The sequence below is a fragment of the Rhinichthys klamathensis genome, unplaced genomic scaffold (genome assembly GCF_029890125.1).
Source record: "Rhinichthys klamathensis goyatoka isolate OS25496 unplaced genomic scaffold, OSU_Roscu_1.1 h1tg000334l_1, whole genome shotgun sequence".
Lineage (NCBI taxonomy): Eukaryota > Metazoa > Chordata > Actinopteri > Cypriniformes > Leuciscidae > Rhinichthys > Rhinichthys klamathensis.
In genome coordinates, this window is record NW_026606849.1 from 643,453 (window position 1) to 668,172 (window position 24,720).

Sequence of the window (24,720 nt, forward strand, 5' to 3'; positions counted from 1 at the left end):
GAGGGGCCATCATGTGTTGTTCTGAAACAGTGACTGTTAGGCCTCAGGGCAGCAGCGTTCAATGTGATACCCTTTGACCTGCTGTACGTGAGACCTTTACAGTGGTGGCTCAGGACCAGAGCGTTCTCCCTGAGGGGAAACCCACTCCGTACGATCAAGATCACGCGGCAGTATCCCCGCGCCTTGGTTATATGGAGGAAACTCTGGTTCTTGACCCACAGACAACACGTTGGTGGCCTATTATTTTGGTCCCTCAGGAAATTACGCTGTCTGAGGGCAGTGTATATTCCAGGGGGGCCAGAATATTGGAGCAGACACCCTGTCGAGGCAGGGGCTGAGGCCAGGGGACTCCACCCCGAGGCGGTGGAGCAAATATGGGAGTTTTATGGCCAGGCAGAAGTGGATTTGTTCTCGTCTCAGCATACGACGCACTGTCCACTCTGGTTATCCCTCACTCAACCAGTCCCCTCGGGGCTGGTTGCTATGGTGCAGACGTGGCTGAGGCTACGTCTGTACGCATTTCCCCCTGTTGCTCTGCTCCCAGGAGTTCTGGAGTGATTCCGCCAGGATGGAATAAGCCTATTTAGTAGCACCACCCTGGCCGAGCTGAATTTGGTTTGCGGACGTAATTTTTCTCCTCGACGGACCTCCCTTGGAGGTCCCGATCAGGAGAGACCTTCCGTCTCAGGCAGGGGATGCAATATTGCACCCCCGGCAGGGGATTTGGAAACTGTGGGTTTGGCCTCTGAGGGGGCCCAACTCATAGAGAGTGGTCTCTCAACCGAGGTTGTTGAGACCATTCTAAGCTCCAGAGCTCCCGCTACGAGTAAACTATATTCACTATTTCGAGAGTTTTTCACTTCTTGGTGTTACCAGCGTCAGTGGGATCCGGTTAACTGTTCAGTAAACACAGTATTCGAGTTTCTGCAAGAACGCTTTGTATCAGGTCTATGTCCTTCCACGCTTAAGGTATACGTGGCGGCCATTGCGGCTTTCCACGCCCTGGTGGGTAGTACATTTTTGGGTCGAGACCCCCTGATCACTCGTTTCCTTCGTGGCACTTTGAGGCTGAGGCCTGCAACTTGCACTAGGGTGCTGGCTTGGGACCTTGCAATAGTTCTAGAAGGCCTATCTGGGGCTCCCTTCGAGCCCTTAGATTTGGTCTCAGAGAAGTTCCTTTCTTTTAAGACTATTTTCTGCTAGCTATTTCGTCCCTATTAGAGTCAGACCTTCAGGCCCTTTCGGTCCCCACCTGCCTTGAGTGCACCGGGGATGGCCAAGGCATTCTTACCCGAAACATGGATATGTTCCAAAGGTGCCTACCATTATTCCGAGGCCTATTGTGCAGCAGGTTTCTGTCCTCCTTTTACATCTGCGGACCAGGAAAGGCTGAACCTCTTGTGTCCAGTGCGAGCACTGGATACTTATGTTTATCGGACATCTTCAATGAGGAAGTCCGACCAGTTATTTATTTGCTTTGGATCACCTAAGAAGGGTCTTCCTGCTTCTAAACAGACGGTTAGTAAGTGTATAGTCGAGGCTATTTCACTTGCATACGAGTACTCTGACCATCCGTGTCCCTTGGTGGTCAGAGCTCACTCAACGAGGGGTATGGCGGCCTCTAAAGCCTTGTTATTTGGGGTTTCTCTCCAAGACGTTTGTGATGCGGCAGGCTGGTCTTCACCGCTCACATTCGTCAGGTTTTACAGTTTGGACCTGGATGCTGCCCCAGGTTCTCAGGTGCTTAGTGCTTAGTTCCAACAGACTGACACTCAGGTACTTGGAATTCTGGCGTTTTGGGTATTCTCGTTCCCAAAGCGTCAAGTGACGCATCGCGAGTTCCCTCGAAAGGGAACGTCTCAGGTTACTACTGTAACCATAGTTCCCTGAGAAAGGGAACGAGACGATGCGTCACCCTGCCATACTTCCTGCATCCCTGTGATCGGCTTGCTTCGACTTTTTGAAGCTAATGCCGCGTTTCACCGGATGTGCTCTTATGCCTTCCTGGTCATGACGTCACCCGCCCGTGACGCTCATTCTTTCCATTGGACTAGTTGACATTGATGCTCAGACGCATTCACGCTGGGGGCGTTCCCAAAGCGTCAAGTGACGCATCGTCTCGTTCCCTTTCTCAGGGAACTATGGTTACAGTAGTAACCTGAGACGTTTCATTAGGTGTCCCAGATTAGACAGTGTCCCACTTTAGGGCAATTCACCCTAGTACCAGTTTACTGCTGTGATAGTGAGCACATTTGTGCAAAACGCTACATTTTTATTGATATTACAAAAAAAAAAAATTCCATTGAAAAGAAAGTCTTACAGTCAAACAAAAGGAATCATCATTTATATATAGACCAATTTCACTCGTCCTCTAGGCTGAGATGCTCCTCCTGTCAGGTGTGTGTTCTCCTCCTGTATCGGAGCGGGACGTCCCGCGAGGGCGGCAGAACACCGAGACCCGCGCGCCGGGCGTCAGGATCCAGCGGGGCACCAGCGTCACACAGATGGAGATCGTAACGCCACAGAGTCACGGCCAGGAACTGCTTGATCTCGTGCAGCGCGAAGAAGCGCCCCGGACACTCGCTGGCACCGGAGCCGAACGGCATCAAGAAGTGCTTCAGTCGGCGCCCGTTCCTGAAGAAATGAGTCTTGCGTTGACCGTTCTCATCTAGGAAGCGGCCGAATCTGAACTCCTAGAAACAGAAGAACGTTGCATTCACACGGCTGGCTGCTGTATGATGTCTAAAACACGTTGAGCCACATGTTTGAGTCAGAACTGAAACATGCCCTGGCTGGTGAGGATCTGCAATCTCTGGCATACATTTTAGTTCAGTGCAAGCTACCTGTTTTTCATACTTCCATGCATTAAACATATTATCCTAGAATTCAAAGATGTATATAACGTGCAACGGAACATATGGTATAATTTTGGGCAAACCAATGCTAAAAGATTTATCATTTCTGTTCCTGTTTTCTGCTCCTTGTTTGTAGTCCCTTGTAGTTTTCTTTGATCTTTAGAGTTTGTAAAGTCTGGTCTTTTTATCTCACAATTCTGACTTGTGAGATCAAAAGTCGCAATTGTCTTTTAAAATGTTTTATTCTGTGGCGGAAACAACCGTCTAAGTTCTCAGTAGTGACAGCAGAAACGAAGCGTTTGTAACTTTACCTGAACTTTACCTAACTATTGAACCGAAATGAAACGCTGGCGACCCCTGCTGGTCAGAACAGTGGAAGTGCAGCGAATAACTCAAAATATGTTTCCATCTGCCTTATCTTGCTCCCAACATTACATAAATGGTCTAAAACCTCATTGATTAAGAGAATGTTTATTTGACATAAGTTTGCACACATACTGTGGGATCGGCGTAGATCTCGGGATCCATGTGTATGAGCTGTGGGTAAAGAGCAACGTGATCTCCTCTCCGGATATCAGCTGTCTGACCCGAGTCCAGCGTCAGAGTAAAGTCTTCATTAGCGACGCGGATCATCATGGAGGCGCTGGACAGGCGAAGAGCTTCCTCGATTATACTCTCTGAAAAAAACAAACATTTATTTCACTTAGATATCACATTTAATTTAAATAAAAAATTAATCAATAAGTGCTAATTATCCAAATATTAGGCTACCCCAGTCCCCGAGACAGCAGGTCGAGAGATCGGTAATCAGACTAACAGTTTCATTTTGAGCGTGATATTGCTTTTATTTAACAAGAAGTTAATTTACTTTTTTAGACAAAATATTGCCTGTATTTTCTCTTTTTTTGCACGGAAAACCAAAATTCCAAGACATTCTTAATCAGGATACACAGTAATCATGATAATTAGATGTGAACATTTCTTAGAAACGTCTCAGGTTACGACTGTAACCACAGTTCCCTGAGAGAGGGAAATCGCGATGCGTCGATGACGCTTGGGGAACGCTTCCAGCGTGAATGCGTCTGAAGCATCTATGTCAACTAGTCCAATGGATGGAATGAGTGTCACGGGCGGGTGACGTCATGACCAGGAAGAGATAAAAGCGCATCCGGTGCAACCGGCATTAGGCAAGGCAAGGCAAGTTTATTTATATAGCACATTTCATACACAATGGCAATTCAAAGTGCTTTACATAGAAGAAATTAAAATAATCAAAACAAATAAGAATAATTAAAACAGTTTAGAATAAAAAATCAAATAAAGTAGTACTGGTCCACCCCTATCTGAGATGGAAGAGATTGAGCCGGTTTACGGTGCCACTGGACCTCTAGCCCAGGGACGTACTCTGCTGGGGTGGTGCTACACCAGTAATGCCCAGCGGGGCCCCCACAGAACACGCTTCGTGTGCGCTGTCTGCTGCCGTTACCCTTAACCACGCTCTCAGCGACTTCTTATACAGCAGTATAACTTACTCCTTCACTCGCCTCATCGGAGTGAAGACTCTCCCGCTCTCCTTCAGAATCTCTTCCAGAGATTATAAAAATAAATAAATCAGAAATTAGAAAACAAACAAAGACAAAACCAGTACAGTAAAAACAGTCGGACGGACAGTGGCACAGTGCTCATTCAGTAAATGCACAGCTAAACAGATGTGTTTTGAGTCTGGATTTGAATGTGACTACTGTAGGAGCACATCTGATCTCCTCTGGAAGCTGGTTCCAGCTGCGGCTGGCATAGTAGCTAAAAGCAGACTCTCCATGCTTAGAGTGAACCCTTGGTATTTCTAGCTGATGTGATCCTAATGATCTGAGTGATCTGTTAGGTTTATATTCAGTGAGCATATCTGCAATATATTGAGGTCCTAGCCCATTGAATGATTTATATACCAGTAATAATACTTTAAAATCAATCCTAAATGTAACTGGGAGCCAGTGTAAAGACCTGAGGACTGGTGTGATGTGTTCATATGTTCTGGTTCTGCTCAGCGTTCTGTATGAGCTGCAACTGTCTTATGGTCTTTTTAGGAAGGCCAGTGAGGAGTCCATTACAGTAATCCACCCTGCTGGTGATGAAAGCATGCACAAGTTTCTCTAAGTCTTGATTGGAAACAAAGCATCTAATTCTTGCAATATTTTTCAGATGATAATATGCTGATTTAGTTATTGCTTTGACATGACTACTGAAACTAAGGTCTGACTCTAGAGACACACCAAGATTCCTGACTTGATTTTTAGTTGTTAGACCCCTAGCGTCAAGGTATGCGTTCACCTTGAGAACTTCATCTTTGTTTCCAAACGCAATGACTTCAGTTTTGTCTTTGTTTAACTGAAGAAAGTTTTGGCACATCCAACCGTTGACTTCATCAATGCATTGGCACAGGGAGTCAATGGGGCTGTAATCGTTAGGCGATAGGGCTAAGTAGAGCTGTGTGTGTGTGTGTGTGTGTGTGTGTGTGTGTGTGTGTGTGTGTGTGTGTGTGTGTGTGTGTGTGTGTGTGTGTGTGTGTGTGTGTGTGTGTGTGTGTGTGTGTGTGTGTGTGTAAGTAGAGCTGTGTGTCGTCTGCATAGCTGTGGTAAGAGATTCGGTTCTTTCTCATTATTTGGCTCATTGGGAGCATATACAGGTTGAACAGGGGTGGTGCCAGAATTGAGCCTTGAGGGACTCCGCATGTCATGGACGTCCACTCAGACTTATGGTCTCCTATACTCACATAACAACCTCTCCTTTCTAAGTATGACCTGAACCATTTTAGGACTATCCCAGAAACCCCCACCCAGTTTTCCAGCCTGTCAAGAAGTATGTCGTGATCGACAGTGTCAAATGCAGCACTGAGGTCGAGTAGTACCAGCACTGATAATTTCCCTGTATCAGTATTTAAGCGAATATCGTTTATTATCTTTATGAGCGCTGTCTCTGTGCTGTGATGCGATCTGAAACCAGATTGAAAATTGTCAAAGTATCCATTTGAGCTTAAGAATTTGTTCAGCTGATTGAAGACAACTTTTTCAATGATCTTGCCTATGAAAGGAAGATTTGAGATCGGTCTATAGTTGCTTAAGATGGTCTTATCCAGATTGCTCTTTTTCAGGAGGGGCTTGACAACTGCAGTTTTCAGGGAGTTTGGAAAACTAAGAGAGAAGTGAGGCATTTACCACTTCTAGGAGATCTGCTTCTAAGCTGTTTAACACACTTTTGAAGAAAGAAGTGGGAAGTGCGTCAAGGGCGCAGGTTGATGTTTTAAGGTGCTGTACGGTTTCTTCCAAAATTGTGCCTTCAACTTCTTCGAAAACAGACATAGTAACTACTTTCTCAGGTTGTGGTCTGATCCGTCTTACCCCAGTGCGGCTCAATGATGTGCTGATCACCTTTCTGATATTATTGATTTTCTCAGAGAAGGAAGCAAACTCACTGCACTTGCCGTCTGAGAGCATTTCACTGGGAATCTGGCTTGGGGGGTTTGTCAGTCTTTCTACAGTAGCAAAAAGTGTGCGTGTGTTGTTTAAGTTTCTGTTTATAATATTTGAGAAGAAAGTCTGTCTAGCTTTGCCTAGTTCCATATTAAAAGCATGGATGCTGTCTTTGTAGATGTTATAATGGACTACAAGTTTTGTCTTCCGCCACATGCGCTCTGCTCTTCTGCATTGTCTTTTCATATTTTGCACAGCTGTTGAGTTTCTCCAAGGTGCTTTTTGTCTACCACTATTCCTGACTTTCACAGGGGCAATATCATCAATTACACTTTTAACTTTTGAGTTAAAAGATTCAAGGAGAAAATCAACAGAGTCAGCAGATATGCTTGGTTTTGAAGACATGGCCTTCATAAATAGCACACTAATGTTCTCATTTAAGCATCTCTTCTTGACAGACACAGATCTAGCTTCAATGGCAGGAGAGATCAATATATCAAAGAAAATACAGAGGCATTAGCTTAGAAAATTCCCGAAGCAAGTCGATCACAGGGATGCAGGAAGTATGGCAGGGCGACGCATCGTCTCGTTCCCTGTCTCAGGGAACTATGGTTACAGTCATAACCTGAGACGTTCCCATTCGAGGGAACTCGCGATGCGTCGATGACGCTTTGGGAACGAGAATACCCAAAACGCCAAACTTTCAAGTGCCTGAGTGTCAGCCTGTTGTCATTACTACACTAAGCACTAAGCATCTGAGACCCTGGGCAGCGTCCAGGTCCAGGCTATAAAACCTGACGAATGTGAGCGGTGAGGACCAGCCTGCCGCATCACAAACCTCTTGGAGAGAAACTCCAGATAATAAGGCTTTAGAGGCCGCCATACCCCTCGTAGAGTGAGCTCTGACCGCCAAAGGACACGGCTGGTCAGAGGACTCATAATCAAGAGATATAGCCTCAACTATCCACTTACTAACCGTCTGTTTAGAAGCAGAAAGACCTTCCTTGGGTGATCCAAAACAAACAAATAGCTGGTCGGAACTTCTCCACGGAAAAGTCTGATGAACATAAGAGGTTCAGCTTTTCCTGGTCCGAAGAGGTAAAAGGAGGAGGACAGAAAGCCTGCAGCACAATAGGCCTCGGAATCATGGTCGTATCATTGTTTTGGGTATAAGAATGCCTTGACCATCCCCGGTGCAAACTCAAGGCAAGTGGGGGAAACCGAAAGGGCCTGAAGGTCTCCGACTCTTTTGAGGAACGAAATAGCTAGCAGAAAGATAGTCGTAAGGGTAAGACATTTTTCCGAAACCGAATCTAAGGGCTCGAATGGAGCCCCAGACAGGCCTTCTAAGACTATCGCAAGGTCCCAGGCCGGCACCCTAGTGCGAGTTGCAGGCCTCAGCCTCAAGGTGCCACGAAGGAAACGAGTGATCAGGGGGTCTCGACCCAACGATGTACCCCCCATCAGGGCGTGGAAAGCCGCAATGGCCGCCACGTAAACCTTAAGTGTGGATCGACATAGACCTGATGTAAAACGTTCTTGCAGAAACTCGAGTACTGTGTTCACTGAACAGTTAACCGGATCCCACTCAACAGCCTCGGTTGAGAGACCACTCTCTATGAGTTGGGCCCCCTCAGGGACCAAGCCCACAGTTTCCAAGTCCCCTGCCAGGGGTGCAATATTGTGCCCCCTGCCTGAGACGGAAGGTCTCTCCTGATCGGGATCTCCAAGGGAGGGCCGTCGAGGAAAAGAATTACGTCTGTAAACCAAATTCAGCTCGGCCAGCGTGGTGCTACTAGCAGTAGGCTTATTCCGTACTGGCGGATTATCTCCAGAACTCCTGGGAGCAAAGCAACAGGGGGAATTGTGTACAGACAACAGTAAATATAACAGACAGTTTGACACAGATCGCTTGCTGAGGCAACAGAAGCTAATGCCGGTTGCACCGGATGCGCTTTTATCTCTTCCTGGTCATGACGTCACCCGCCCGTGACGCTCATTCCATCCATTGGACTAGTTGACATAGATACATAGAAGCATTCCCAAAGCATCATCGACGCATCACGATTTCCCTCAAAAGGGAACCTGAGTAGAGTAAGAAATCACTGACCCAATACAGTCATCGAGTCCAGCTGTTCTCGAGAAAGCTCGATTCTTTGGTCCTGGTTGCTTAATACCTGGCCGGACAGAACACTGTTGATCTCTGTGCGAGCAGCGGTGAGAGCGTCCGCAGATCTGAGGATCAGAACACACACACACACACACTGGCTTACGCTCCACGTCAAACGGCCAATAGTGAGTCTGAGACAATCTAGCCTTCTGATTTAAAGTGGTGAAAATCCAGTGTTTAATGTTGTTTATGTGTCTATGTGGTGTTTTTAATATGCTTTAACACCATGTGTAAGTTCATAAGTCGACAGCATTGCTGAGTATTTCCTCCTTAAAACTGCAGTGAACCAAAGACAGTCTCAAAAACACGGTTTGAAATCGCTGGTGTTTCTGACGTCACAAACGACCTTGTAACCAATCAGATCAATGTGTGATCGTCAACCAGTGGATCTCTGAGCTGAGTGAGTGAGTGGAGGCGGGGCTCATCTGCATATTCATAGAACCACAGCGTATACTAAATGAGGCAAGGGTGTTGAGTTACAATCATTCTTTAAAAACTTTTTGGCGTTGCTATCAGCGATGAGCCTGTTGTAAAACACATTTCATTGTCAGTTTTAATGCTATTACATATTGAACATGCATTGATTAACACATGTGATTACCTGAGTGTGTAATACAGACTCCAGAAGGCCGCAGGAAGAGTATTAGCCTGTGACGCCCATAACATACACATATGTGTCCGTGCTTTTCCAGTTTCATCCAAATGCATGCGATCAAAAGCCTCCATTCTGCGCTGAATCAGATCCGAGATGCATTTCCGTTGGTGAAGTTCCTCATGCATGAGATCCTCGGCTAAAGCTTCTCTCGCTCTCCACACTCGCGGGATCAATCCGATGGGAACGCCAGCCGCCAGGAACGGGAACGCGTGATCGAACGCCAGAAACTCCCGCATGCGTGTTCTGCTGGCCTGGAGAAACCCCGGGTCTGTCCCGAAGAGCGTGAGGAACCCGGCCTCGAACATGATGCGGTTCGTGAAGCTCTGAAGACCTTCTTCCAGCCACTGGTGTTCAGATCCGTTCTCTCGGCCCAGAACCGTTTGTGGACTACACAACATGGACTCGTTCTCTCGGTCCAGAACTGTCTGTGTATTACACAACATGGACTCGTTCTCTCTGTCCAGAACCGTCTGTGGATTACACAACGTGGACTCGTTCTCTCTGTCCAGAACCCTCTGTGTATTACACAACATGGACTTGTTCTCTTGGTCCAGAACCGTCTGTAGATTGAACATCATGGACTCGTTGAGCTCCTGTAGAGAAGGGCCTTGAAGCGTCTGTCGAAACAGGCCGTGAACTTCCCTGTAACTCTCACTAAACTGCGGATCGTTGAAGTCAGCATGACCAAAGACCTTGTTTGTGTGAGAGAGAGAGAGAGAGAGAGAGAGAGAGAGAGAGAGAGAGAGAGAGAGAGAGAGAGAGAGAGAGAGAGAGAGAGAGAGAGAGAGAGAGAGAGAGAGAGAGAGAGAGAGAAACAAACAAACAGGAGAATCAGGATCAAACCTTTAGGTTTACATTGCATTTTTCCATTTTATTCAAAGTGACTGAAGTGAGTAACATCACAAGAAATGTGTCATACGATTTTAGGATTTCAATATTAGGGGGGCTCAGCCCCCAGTGAGGGTATGATTACAAATATATATATTGTTTGTATACTAGGGTAAGCATGAACAATACAGTAGGTTCTACACTACCTATCAAGTCAATCCCTGACTATTCAATCAATTTCTAATCATTTTAAATAACCAGCTAATATTCACTAGGAATACAGACAAACATGTAATGTTTTAGACATTATTTTTTAACTATATTTGTGCAATAAAATGAACTTTAAAGAAGATATACATTTCTCATTTTCATCGATGGAGAAAACACGGAAAATGTGCCATGATTAAGTGGATGATTTCTGTCACCTGGTGGAAAACAAACACACTTTTACCATGAAAATGACATGAAACTACCACTATAACCAGTAGATGGCTGCAGAGGACCACCCATTAGCTCATTTGCCATTTGCACTCACTTTTATAGTTATTTTCACGAGTTCACACATACATACAATTGGCTTTATGCCACAGCTTCACTACTTCCTGAACTTCAGCCAGCCCTTTGTTTCCTGTCTGTCATTATTGGACAAACTGATTAATCCAGGTGTGCCTGGCCTCAGTAACAATAATCAGGCACACCTGGATTAATCAGTTTGTCCAATAATGACAGACAGGAAACAAAGGGCTGGCTGAAGTACAGGAAGTAGTGAAGCTGTGGCATAAAGCCTATTAGAGGGAGTAAAGTTTAATGCATATTTGGCGTGCTGTCCGGGGGGAGGGCTCCGAGCTCGGAGTTTGGCCCAAACCCAGAGTACCCCCCTAAAGGCTAAAGAGCAGAGGACAGCCGAAAGACCCCCCAAAGGAGTGCCGAGCTGGGCGGGATGGCATCTCGAGGAGGGGCCTGGTTGCTTGACCAGGATGGGCTGTGATGGCGGCTCACCACTCCGGACTGACCGGCCCTGCTGGCCCGCGAACGGGGAGCAGTTGTAATATGGAACGACCAGTCGGGAGGGCTTGCATCTTTCTTGATGGGAACATTTGATCGGCCGCGTCCGCTGTGAGACTAAAAGCTTGCTGGACGGAAAGAGAGAGACCCCAGGTGGACGACCCGGGGGGTTTTAATCAATTTGGGTTTGGTGGGCTTTTTTAATGTGGAACCGCTTGGTCCTGATATAGCTTTGGAAAGCATCTGAGGACCATCTCCCGAGAGCTTGGATCTGCTGTTGGGAGAGGCCTTTTTGGGCTGCTGAAGTTGCTGCCCCGATACGGAAAGAGTGACTTGAGAAATTCTTTGCTGATATTCCTGACAGTTGGAGAACGGATTTGAGGTGTTTCTGGAACCAAAAGCGTGTTTATTGAATTCGTCCATGAACAGGGGTTCCAGAGGAGATTTAGCCTGAGAGCTTCTCCATTGCAGATATGCCAGAATGGACTGGTATGGTTGGATTGACGATGAGAGGTTAAAAATGAAGATGAAATTACCTTTTTTGGTTTCGTCGGTCTTACTTTGCTTAATCAAATATGAGATTGTTTCACCATCTAGTATTGATAAGTTTGAGATGGTGGGGTGGATTTTTGGGTCGAATTTGGAAGTGATGGCGAGTTCCGAACATCTTAGAAAAACAAAAAAGGCTAGGATAAACATGGCGTCGAGTGTCTGGGCGGTATTGGTGAGAATGTCTAGCATTATGGGCTGTCTGGTGTCGGGACGGGTGGGCTGGGATCTTTGAATCCCTTTGATCAGGAGGGAGGTTTGTGAATTGTTTATCTCGGGGAAGGCAGCATCGTACATCAATTTGTGGAAAAACTGAACGCCGCTCAGGTAAGCTTTGATGGACCTGACTTGTAGGCCCTTAACGCTGTTGAGGTAGGAAATAAATTAGGTGATTAAAAGAAGAGAAAAATCGGGGAACGTCTCCAAGCGTTAAAGCCCTCCTAAAATGGGCCCAGTGACGACCCATACAAGTTTTCTTTCAGAATATCTCTAGGTATCTACGGGAAATGCCTACAGAAGCATCAATTACATCAGACCAACTGATACCTTCTACAGTTATTCCCTTAATCGTGTGAGTTGACAGTCGTTTTTATTCCTTTTAGCGCTGCTTTTTGGCGACGAGAGGCAATAACACAGTCAGCTTTCGTCTTTGGCGTCGGCTTGGTGTGTCCCAGTCTTTATATGATATAAAGTGTGTGTTTGAGCTCTCGTCACCTCATGACCTCTAGAGCAGGGGTCGGCAACCTTTTTAGCATAAAAAACACAACACATTAAAAGTTATTATTACACGGCTCTGTGGAATACTTGATTCTGATTGGTCAATAAAATATTAAAACTCAGTCGAATCAATATTTAGTGTACAGTTATTTAATTGTGCCATCCAGTATCGCGGACTCGCTCTCTCTCGTTTCATACAAACGCAGCGGCGGCCATTTTGTGACTATTGTTTTGTACACTGTTGGATTATAAGATACAAACAGGTATGATATTAAAACAGTTTAATCTCAAATCAATATCTCTTATCCCCATAATTATGAATGTGGCGTAATGCTGTAATAAGTGTAATGACTGTATACCGTATCTCTTAAATGTCCGTCTAGTTTGATCTCGCCGCTGAAACTGCTCTCTCCGCGGAAGCTTTGCGTTTAAAGACCTAATAAAATATTTAAACTCAGATCAATATTTCATGGCTAATTGTTTTACTTATGTGCAAGTATCCGTGTAATAACCGGGATAATGTACATCCAGCCGGTTGTTATCTCAGAATAAACCCCCTTCAGGTGTGTGTGTGTGTGGTTTTTCAATAGAATTCATAAAAGTATAGAATAGAATAGTAAGTTCTAATAGGGACTCATTGTAACAGTGTGACAACATGCCCCGCCTGAGCAACTGGGGTTTAAACCTGCGAGTGTTTCTGCTGTTAGATCAGCATTAAAGAACGATCTCAACTGTTAAATAACAGATATAAGATTAAAATAATATCAGATATGTCTAATTTTAAATAAACACAAAAACAGAGATAAAAAATTTACATAAGTAAAAAATTTACTTTTGCTATGGGTAAATAAATGTTCAGTGATATCTTCCAAAGAATTTTTAATTTTGGCATATTTTTTCTCTATATAGTGTTGATATGGCAAGTAGTAAATACGTACACTAAGTTTCGTCATGCTAGCATGTGTGAAAGTATTAAACGTGTTACAACGAGCCTCGCCTTAGTTTGTGTCCCGCTCACCCCTACTTTATTTAAATGAAATACATACTATTCTCTCGCTTTTGCTCATGAGCCGGCATTACCCCTTCAGAGGTCAGAGGTCACTGTGGTGCCAGTGTTCATATAAAGCTCTTACTGCTCATTATAGTATGAGCTCAGCGTTACATGACTAGTTTAGACATGCAATCTTCAACAAGCTTGTCTAAACTGCAGCTCAGACAGAAGGAATGTAATGTTATTGTTTTATACCTGCACAAAGGAGAAGAGAAAATTGCTATGTGTGTGTGTGTGTGTGTCCAGTTCAAGCTTCCCTTGTGCTTAGTTGTGTTGAATGTGCTCTTGTTGTGTACTTAGTATATTTTCAAAAACCTGTACTTGCAGACAGTATTTTAATAACATAGAAGGCCACTTAAGTGTACTTAAAGTGAGTGAGTGGAGGCGGGGCTCATTTGCATATTCATAGAACCGCGCATACTAAATGAGGCAAGGGTGTCGAGTTACACTCAATATATTTTAAGGCATGAAGAATTATTTTCAAGGAATTATTTTTAAAATATGTCGTCAAATATGAGTTTTGGGGGATAAAATGATTGACTACAGGGGAACTTTAAAGTACACTTATTTTGATGTGTTGACTAGCATACTAACGTGGGCATCTTATGATGAGCTCTGATTAGTGCCCTTCAGACAGGCGTGGTGTAATAGATCTCACGCATGAACCGTTTCCCAGAGTGCAATGCTTCGCTCTGTCTACAGAGAGCCGGGGTTATGCCTGTAACCCAATGCTTTCTTATCAGGAGAACAGTAATCAAAAACTTGATGCCTTTTATCCCATTTAAAAGGAGAATTTCCTGGTGTGTTTTCCAACTTTTCCACGGTTGAATGACTTGTGTTAAAAGCATGTTGAAATACGAATGTAAATTAAGATAATCCATAGACGTCTACATGCTAAGATAGATATTTGGGTTAAAGTGTTAGAAAGCAAAATCACAAATTTCTCTAAAGTCCCCCTGTGGTGAAAATCCAGCTTTTAATGTTGTTTATGTTTCTATGTGGTGTTTTTAATACGCTTTAAGACACACCGTGTGTAAGTTCATAAGTCGACAGCATTGCTGAGTATTTCCTCCTTAAAACTGCAGTGAACCAAAGACAGTCTCAAAAACAGGGTTTGAAATCGCTGGTGTTTCTGACGTCACAAACGACCTTGTAACCAATCAGATCAACGTGTGATCGTCAACCAGTGGATCTCTGAGCTGAGGGAGTGAGTGGAGGCGGGGCTCATTTGCATATTCATAGAACCACCGCGAATACTAAATGAGGCAAGGGTGTCGAGTTACATTCAAGATATTTTAAGGCGTGAAGAATTTTTTTCAAGGACAAAAACGTTTACAAATATAATTTTGGTGATCAAAGATGAGTTTTAAGGGATACAATTATTGACTACAGGGGGACTTTAATATTTCCGTTGTTAAAGGGAACAAAAGGAGATTTTTGCAAGGGTCTCCTAAAGCTTCTCGGCTTTAAAAGAGAAATAAAAAAAACATAGATTACAAATAAACATGCAAATGGAGATCGTGAAAGTCCAGGCTTGTTGCATCACTTACCCGGCGAGAAAATCCAAGAGAAAACTTCTTAAAGTCCAGATTTCTGCTTTGCCGGACCACAGTGGAAAAAGAAAAGGGGTCTGTGACAAACGTGAAGTATTTCCCAGCAATGGCACATGTGAAAACATCCCCATATTTCTTCTGCGTCTCTCTTAAGAAGCCTAAAGGGTTTGCGGCGTAATCCAGAGTGACTCCGATGATCGGGATCCAGCCAGAGACGAGCGGAGGCTCCCCGGGGCGTCTGCAGTCACACACACACACACACACACACACACACACACACACACACATATAATCACAGCACATCTCAAAAGTACTTTTAATGATAAATGGTCACATTTGTGTGGGGGGCGCTGAGGGCGCGGGCGCTTCGGTCTGCGCAAGCGCCGGAAAGTGGCGGAAGTGATCTCTCGCGCGGTTGCGAAAAAAATTCAACGTTGTCTGTTGATATATCGAAATCGTCTTCCATTGCGATTTCCTGTATATCTAAATATGTTTAGATCTTCACAGTGAAAGGTAACACTTCCGAAATCTCTGTGTAAACAATGAGTGACGTACACGCGCGAGAGATCACTTCCAGACCGAAGCGCCGGCGCCCTCAGATCACTTGGACGTGGCTGTGTTTACAAGAGGTAAAAACGATATAAATACTGTTGGTTTTCTCACACAAACCGCTCGCTTCGTGTCTTAGGCCATCAATGTGTACTTACATTTACGAGTCATTAAATCATGTTTAATTTGGACTTCTCTGTGCATGCTCTTTGAGGTGGTGACCATAGACCTGCATTATATGACTGACAGACAAGAACGGTTTGACCTAAAAATATCAAAATAACCCCGCCCCTAAACCTACCCGTCACTGGGGTTAAGACCAATCAGGGACGATAGCCTACCCCTAACCCCGCCCCTAAACCTACCCGTCACTAGGGTTAAGACCAATCAGGGATGACTATAGTTCCGAAATGGTATATGGTGGGGTCCGGATAACAGGAAAGTACCAAATTGAAACTACTGCGGAAACAAAGACACCTACATCTTGGATGCCCTTGAGGTAGGCTAAAACATACCAAAAATTAATTTCAAAGTGAACTATCCCTTTAAGGGGACGTTCACACAGAACGCGTTTTTTTTTTTTTCATTCGACTGCTACTTTTCCATTGTTTTTCAATGTAAACACGCGCTAGACTAACGTGTTTGACCGTTATAAACGGAAATGTGCAGCGAGGCGGATTTGCTGAGGTGACGTGATGCTAACGCTAGCAGACAAACGGCTAGTAGTGACATCAGCGGCAATCCACCTGTCAGTCAAGTGGCCACGCGCTTAATTATGCAGAACTTTAAGGTTTAATTTAAACTGATTATAAAAGGTATAAAAAAATTCACCCACCTCACAGTCGTCATGAAGAACAAAATTAGCGATATAGACCAAAACCACTTTTTGCACCAGAATGTAAACATGTTTTATTCAGCTGTAAAGTTGGGCATTTTAACATGCGGGTCTATGGGATTGAGTCTCTTCTGCAGCCGGCCTCTAGTGGCCAGTGGAGGAACTGCAGTTTAACTCACTTCCGTGTTGGTTTCAAGAGAGAGACGCGCTAAAAACACAACGCTCAAGTTAAAATAAGTTAAACTTTTTAAAAAACGCGTTTCTAGAAGTTGCGCTTTCTGATCTTCATCTCGCGTTTATAACAGGAGAAAGCTTTCTGTGTGAACCGGCCCTACAGTTTCTTGCTTTCTAGCTATGTGTTAAATAACAAAATACGTTTTAACGGCTCTGGCTAAATGGAGACAGCACACCTCTCATATCATATTTGATATGTTTCTTTATAACCCCTCTATAATATATATAGAGTCTATATCATTAAAATGATCAATATTTTTCTGAAACACCATCTTTTGTGCGCGTGTCCTTCAAAAGATATGACTTTTGAAATAATTCCCGAAATGTCTACGTTCTTCCATGTTTTTGCTTGGCTGATTTTAATATGTCAAGAACAACAGTAACCTAATTAATATTTCACATTTATTGAAAAAAAGTGTTGAAAATGTTTTAAGTTAGGCCTATATTTATTTTACTACTATAATGCATTTCATGATTTACTATCCATCACAATAAAAACAATCATCAAATAATTGAATTATTAAATTAAACTAAAAAAATTAAAAATTAACAAAGATATTTAGAGCGGGATCTGATATTTTCATTAATACATTCATTGTGATCCGCCTGTTGTTGTGAAATCACAAGTTTTAACACATTAACGACTGTTCCATATATTTTGTATTAATATTCTATATTTTGTAGGCTAATCGCGTATGTTAATTGTGACGTCTAACATAAAGCTGCAGTGACATTACGAGCAGATGTAACACGCTTATCACATGTGTATATGTCACATTAAGTTATGAAAAACTGTAATAACTCCAGAAAGAGTGAAACTCAATGACATGGAGCTGATCTCACCTTCTCCGCGCGTGTCCGCAGATCCACACGATCACGAGCGTCAGGAGAACCGCAGAAACTGCGACGAAACACGGAGACATTTCGCTTTAACTCTCTCTCTCTCTCTCTCTGCGATTTGATATTTTCTCTGAACTACATTTTATTAGCGCGTTCCCGGACCTCGCCTTTAGGCGCGCCCCCGCAGCGCGCTTGACGCAACACGCACAGACACACACACACACACACACACACGCTTTCAATTATCCAAGAGGAATTCTTCCTGAGTTTGATTCTTCCTCACTGATGCATACTATAGTGTTTATAAGGATTTAAGTCTTTATAGCGCTTTATACGGATTGTTTTTACAGTGATTTGGTTTGATAAAGCAACAGAGGTATAGGCCAATAATGTTCAAAATAAAAATAATAAACGAGACACTTGAAAGACCTGTGCAAACACCTGTGTGAACTTGAGGGGAACTGACTTCTATAAGATCTATAAAATGTCGCTTCAGTTTCCAAACACTCCTCAGGGTCACTGCATAAAGGAATGCCTGATTGGATAATAAAGCATAACTCCATATTTCAGATTGCAGGACTCGATATGCGGTGAATAATGTGATTGAGAAAGGCAGAGGCAGTTAGTGGTCAGGCTTTAGACATTTCCCATCACGAACAGACAGTGTTATTGACTAACAAACGCGCTGAAACACGACATTAAACCCAACGCATTCACAACGTTATATTACATTCTCATTTTAATTTGATGTAGCCTATATTACAGACTTTGCACTGAACTGTGTTTTCCTGTTATAATGAAATGTGGAGCCACACACCGCATGTTTAACAGCAGATATCTTCATATCTCCAGTAACGGTATATTGTGCAACACTCGAGTAAAGATGGCGTTGTTGACATGATTGGACAAGTTTAGACTCTCGGGTGTTGCTGTTCTCCTCGAGTCTCAGGACAGTGTAAAGTCCCGGTCATTATGAGTTATATTTCTCATGTTCATAACTGTGTGTGTATACTGTAAACCTCCTTCAACACGATCACAAACACTGATGAGTGATCGGCAACGACAGGGTTAATCATCACCCGCTACTGGACTCATTACACTTCATGAGGAATAACTCCTAATACTGTTTTTTAGGGCCACTGTATAAAGAAACACCTGATACAAGATCACTGTAAAAATGTATATCCTCCCAACTCAACATTGTCTAGTGACCGGACACATCTAACATTTTCAACTGGCCCAAATTAAATCTGATCATTTAATTTTATCACTTTGTAGAATTTCACTGTTTTCAATTGAAAATTTTAGATGTGACAGTCACTAGAAAATGTTGAGTTGGGAGGTTAGACATAAGATTGAATGCAGTTATTACACACACACACACACACACACACACACACACACACACACACACACACACACACACGCTGCTGTAATCCGAGGCCGTTAGTGGTCAGGATTTACACATTTCCTGAGAACTACAGTTATCAGTTTAAACCAACACTAACATAACAGTCTAACTAACATCCCATAATATATATATCCAAGCCTCATGTGAAAGCATATTTTGTGCATTTGTGACATTATTCAGGCATATTTCTAAAAAGTGGCAAAACACCTCGAGTGTAATTTTTTTTTTTACTTTCAATGAAATGAATGCGGTGAGACTTCACAATAAGGTTCTTTAGTTAATGTATTAATGTATTTACTAACATGAACAATAAGCAAAACATTTGTTACAGTATTTATGAATCTTTGTTAATATTAGTTAATAAAATACAGCTGTTCATGTTAGTTCACAGTGCGTTAACTATTTTAGTAAAGTATTAGTAAATGTTGCTGAGTGCAGTTCATTATTAGTTATGAACTGCACTTATAAATGCCAGTTAATAATGAACTGCATTATAAATGCCAGTTAATAATGTTAACTAATGAACCTTATTGTAAAGTAGCCTACTGGTGGCTATATTTTAGTTCAATAAATATTTTGTATTTTGAGGCTGTATTTCATGGTACTAAAGGATATAAATTATGCACCCAATTATTTCTATAACAATATATAGGCCTATATATGTGTGTGATTGAAACATGTTTTGCACTCTTCAATTTGCCTCGCCTCTTCCTTTGGAGACAAAAACAGAAACTGCGGCACTGAAGCTCAGACTCTTCTGGACAAAGGCTTTTAATCTCTTACCACTCAGGAAACTGCGGGTTTATGTTTTTTGTGGACTATATTCCCAGTTCGGCAGAGTTCACATCGAGGAGTGTTTCACACACACACACACACACACACACACACACACACACACACACACACACACACACGACCCCGTGACTCCCTCTACTGGACAACATTACTATCAGTCTTCATCTTCAGTCCCTCATCATCTCGTGGAAACGCGTCTCTACATCACGCGTTGTGTTTATCGTGCAATTTATACGCGAAGATGAGTTTTTTCGTGCATATGATACGCACTTTATTATTATGGCGTGTAATACACCCACACACACACACACACCACTAATCATAACCAAGCGTATATATAGCACACACACACACACACACACCACATTTGCACGTAAAAACTCATCTTCGCGTATAGATTGCACGATAAACACAACGAGAGCTGTAGCCTATGTAGTGTGTCCGGGTGTCAGGTCAGCAGGATCTGCTCTTAGGCGCCCAAACATCATCAATTCACCAAACTAAACATGACTGCTCAGATTGTTCTCCATGTGAACAAAGTTTTGAGAAGTTTGGACTTTGTGCGCACAAGATATCGGCGTAAGAGTCATAATGGGTCATTCCAGACCAAAATAGTGTCTAAACGGCTTAATAAATCAAACTTTGATCACTGTTTGCCAGCATGTGTAGAGCTGAAACATCCCGGTGTTGTAAATGCTGTAGCGCCCCCTGGTGTCTATTCTCAGACTTAAAGACGGAAAGGAAAATTGAGAACAATTATTACGTTATGCACAGTTATAAAATAATGTTTCGTATTACATTATGAGTTGCTGGGACAGAATTGTGAGATATAAACTTGGAACTGCAGGGGGAACAGTCAGACGTGTGAGATCAAAATGAGCCTTTCTTTATTTGTTTGTTTATTTAGGCTATTTTATTCCGTGGCGGAAACAAGCTTCATTTACATGACTCGCGCGCGCGCGCGCGCACACACACACACACACACACACACACACACACACACACACACACACACAGATCCGAGCGTTCAAAGGCAATAAAGAGATTTAAATACAGAGAGTGTGTGTGTCGTCACAGTGGGCGGAGTCACTTTATGTTCAAACTCCCTTTATACCTCATTTAAAATATGAAAATAAAAATGGCGCGTATGTAAAAATGTTACTAACGAAACGAGGCAGCAGACCTGGACAATATCTGGATCTAAAACTATATTCATTCCTATATTAATAACAAATGCAATCTATCCAGCATGAACAAACTCTATGAAAGCAGTGGCGGTTCTAGAGGGAGGCCAGGGGGGGCCAGTGCCCCTGTGACAAAAAGCTTGGCCCCCCTTGTGGCCCCCCTAAATGTGGAGTTTGAAATAATTTTTACAAAACTGTTTTTTGCTATCGTTGTTATCGTTGTATGCGTATTATTTTTTATTATTCTATCTTTGTGGATTTGCATTTTCACGTGACAATTCGCATCACATTCCCGGGAATCGCGGCAGAATAACGTCTGTCTCCTGCACGCGAGAGAGGAGAGAAGGAGAAAGTTGGTAAATGTCAGTTCAGTTGTAAGTTCATTCTTTATGTGCGAATGGGGTGTGTGATGTGTAGCCTATTGTCTATTATGATATTGTAATCATTGTTTTAACTATGTACGAGGCACTGTGAGGTGACATCGCGTTTGTCTATCGTCACTGCGGTGTGCCGTTCATAGGTAGGCTATGTCCCCAAATTAGTTTTTTTGTCTTATATTTATATCATATTATGTTCTTATATTAGAATATCACATCAGCAAGAGTGCAGTTTTCCCGTGCACAATTACAACTGTGATATTTATGTTATACAACAGTTAAATTAACAATAAGTTAACATTGGGAGAACTTTTTAGACACAATATTGTCAATATTGTTTGTTTTCCCTTTATTTCGCCGACAAGAATTTCATAATGAAACCGTAGCAGAGTCTCAATGCAACACAGCGATGATTTATTGACTAGTCTGAAATCCGCGTTTTGAACGAATCACTTGCTTCTTTCTGAATGAATCAGCCGTTTGAACAAATCGGTTGAATGAATGAATCCCTCTTACAGGGACTTGCCGCCGCCTACTGGCGGTTTTAGTTTCATATTTAAAGTATCCTTTAATTAAAACGTTAAAGGTGCTCTAAGCGATGTCATGTGTTTTTTAGGCCAAAACATTTTTTGTCACATACAGCAAACATCTCCTCACTATCCGCTGGCTGCCTGTCCCCTGAACACACTGTAAAGAAACGCGATCTCTGTAGACAGCCCATGCTTCACAAACAGCACCAAAAACAAACTGCAGCGACCCGCTCCCCAAAACATAACAAACTGTTCCAGCCAATGACCGACAAGAAGGGTTTGGGGGTGTGGTTTGGGGGGTTAGTGTGCGGATGAGGAGGAGGGAGGGTCTAGCTAGCCTCCGTTTTGTTTGACAATAGTTCGAACGTCAACAAGAAGTGACGTCACCCAGGATCGCTTAGAGAACCTTTAAAATTAGAAATCATTTCATATTTAAATATTGATTAAAAAAAAAATCTCATAGCTTTATTTATGCTATTGTAAATGGAGTGTAAATATATTAATGCCATATTCTGTGTCACCTCTGCACTGCAAAGATGGATTTTGATTGAATTAATTAATTTGACTGGTAGCAATGGCACTGTATAATTATTGTATAATTAAGTCTTATTGTATAAATAAGTATAGGCCTAATTATTGTATAATTTGAATGTTAGTATTTGACATAAAAGGTGATGCATAACTCTAAATAAGTTGAGAAAAAATGTCCATATATAGGTGAAAATGCCCCTGGAAATCAATTTAAAGTGGCAAATATTGCCCCTTAATTTAAAAAATTATTTCTGTCACTGCTGTGAACTGACCATATAATATGAAAAATATGAATATCTTCGTGAGTCAGCTGTCAACAACAGGCCTAAACCAGCCATGGCACCAGCACAAAAACACAATCAGTAAAATATCATCTAATTATTATCAACAAAACGTTGAAAATATTGAAATATATTTTTGTCAATATTGCACACCCCTAATGTACGGTATTAATTTTGATTTCTTTAGGTCTTAAAAAGCCTTAAATTTGACTTTAAAAAGTGTGCAGGAACCCTGTAAACGGTTAGACGTAGTTACCTAGAAAGTCAGTTATTTTCAGTAAATGAATTAATAAGCTTCTTGGTCCCCTTTGCTTTTGCTCTATAGTTCTCAAAATGAAGAGAAAGAAGGACATCATGTCTATTAGGCTACAGTTACTGTGACTAATACTGAATATGTAATGCAAATGTAAAAATATAATGGAAATGCAAATACATTGTTGAATGATTATAAACACGGTATTTTGCCTGTTAATGCCTGCAGTAGTGCAGAATGATATGACAACAATAAGGTCTAAATGTAACTGGCCCCTCTAACAGTACAACTGGCCCCAGCTTGGCCCCCCCAGTTGAAATGGGCTAGAACCGCCACTGTATGAAAGTCCCAGTGTTTATTATTAAGTTTATTATTCACACGATTATGTAACGCAACTTTTTAATACGAAGATCTTTGTAAAATCCCTTTATCCCTGAAACATGTTTTAGATTAGATTGTGATGGTTTTAACCCTGTGAAAAAAATATTTTTTATTCAGATAATTATTTGGAAACGTTTTTAAATAAAGTTTTGGATGGGTAAGATTATTTAATGTTTTTATAATAAGTCTCTTCTGCTCGCCAAGGCTACATTTATTTGCCTTGACAAATAAACTTGCCTTATTGCCTTGCTTTATTTACTTGCCTTAACAACAAAACAAAACAAAAACCCAGTAATATTGTTAAATATGACAATTTAAAGTAACTGTTTTCTATGTGAATATACAGTAAAGTGTAGTTTATTCCTGTGATTAAAGCTGATTTCAGCATCATTACTCCAGGCTTCATTTATTTCAGGATTCTTTGATGAATAGAAAGTTATATTTCATTTATTTTAAATATAATCTTTTGTAACATTATGAATGTCTTTACTGTAACCTTTGATCAATTTAACGCATCCTTGCTGAATAAAAGTATTAATATCTTTTATTTCTTTACCCCATAAAATAAATTCTTACTGACCGCAAACAAAAGCTTCTACTTCAGATAAACACTGTTCTTTTAAACTTTCTATTCATCAAAGAATCCTGAAATAAAAATGTAAATAACTGTTTTGAACATTGATAATAATCATAAATGTTTCTTGATTATCAGATCCTCATATTAGAGTGATTTCTGAGGGATCATGTGACACTGAAGACTGGAGTAATGATGCTGGAAATCACAGGAGTAAATTACACTTTACTGTATTCACATAGAAACAGATTTACATTATAATAATATTTCACAATATTACTGTTTTTTTTTATGTTGTATTTTTCATCTAATAAATGCAGCCTTGGTGAGCAGAAGAGACTTTCCTTTAAAAACATTGAAAATCTTACCGATCCAAAACGTTTGAACGGCGGTGTAAACAAACAAACAAACAAACAAACAAACAAACAAAGCCTTATTTTAGGCAGTTTTCTAAATGTCTCTATAGATATTTTAATGTTCAGTGGATTCACTTGTTTTTATTCACCCTGCCAACAGTCGCATTATTAATCTGAGCCAATTCTGGAATATTATCCGATAATAATAATCCTTTTAGCGTTTATTTCCAGATAAGTGTAAACCTCAGGAAAGCGAGCTTATGAAAGTTAATATGAGGCTGAATGAGAGGAAAGATAAATATGACAAACATGTTCTGGTTATTTTTCACTCTGATTCTCTGAAAATAAAGAGATATGATGATATATTAAACTTTATTATGATGTGTAAACACTGTATTCACAAAGCAAGATACCTACAATTCAAACTTAACTGCAATGTATTTGCTTATGATTTACAGTTATTATTGTCATCATTTAAAAAAATCCCGTCCATTTGTGTGTGTGTGTGTGTGTGTGTGTGTGTGTGTGTGTGTGTGTGTGTGTGTGTCAGTGAAGTAAATGTGTGTGTGTGTGTGTGTGTGTGTGTGTGTGTGTGTGTGTGTGTGTGTGTGTGTGTGTGTGTGAGTGTGTGAGAGAGAGAGAACAGAATACAGTGCAGGACCTGCTGTGATATACAGGAATGGAGAACTGAAGTGTGTGTGTGTGTGTGTGTGTGTGTGTGTGTGTGTGTGTGTGTGTG

The 24,720-nt window shown here is 41.9% G+C and overlaps 1 protein-coding gene across 1 annotated transcript; it reads right to left on the minus strand.

The window, feature by feature from the left end:
* Nucleotides 1-2,390: 2,390 nt before the first annotated feature.
* Nucleotides 2,391-17,475, minus strand: LOC130106289 (cytochrome P450 7A1). Its single transcript, XM_056272358.1, has 6 exons — nt 17,312-17,475; nt 14,848-15,088; nt 9,094-9,839; nt 8,433-8,557; nt 3,354-3,532; nt 2,391-2,693 (listed from the first exon to the last, which is right to left on the minus strand). The coding sequence occupies exons 1-6, from the start codon at nt 17,389-17,391 to the stop codon at nt 2,394-2,396; spliced, it is 1,671 nt and encodes a 556-aa protein (XP_056128333.1). The 5' UTR covers nt 17,392-17,475; the 3' UTR covers nt 2,391-2,393.
* Between the last annotated feature and the right edge of the window lie 7,245 nt (nt 17,476-24,720).

What these genes read in the sequence shown, in the direction of transcription:
- LOC130106289 (XM_056272358.1), bottom strand. Translation starts at nt 17,391, where the DNA reads ATGTCTCCGTGTTTCGTCGCAGTTTCTGCGGTTCTCCTGACGCTCGTG. An exon ending in AGTCTGTATTACACACTCAG is followed by an intron (nt 8,558 to 9,093) that starts GTAATCACATGT and finishes TCTGATCCTCAG; the next exon opens with ATCTGCGGACGCTCTCACCG. An exon ending in AGATCTACGCCGATCCCACA is followed by an intron (nt 2,694 to 3,353) that starts GTATGTGTGCAA and finishes TTCTGTTTCTAG; the next exon opens with GAGTTCAGATTCGGCCGCTT.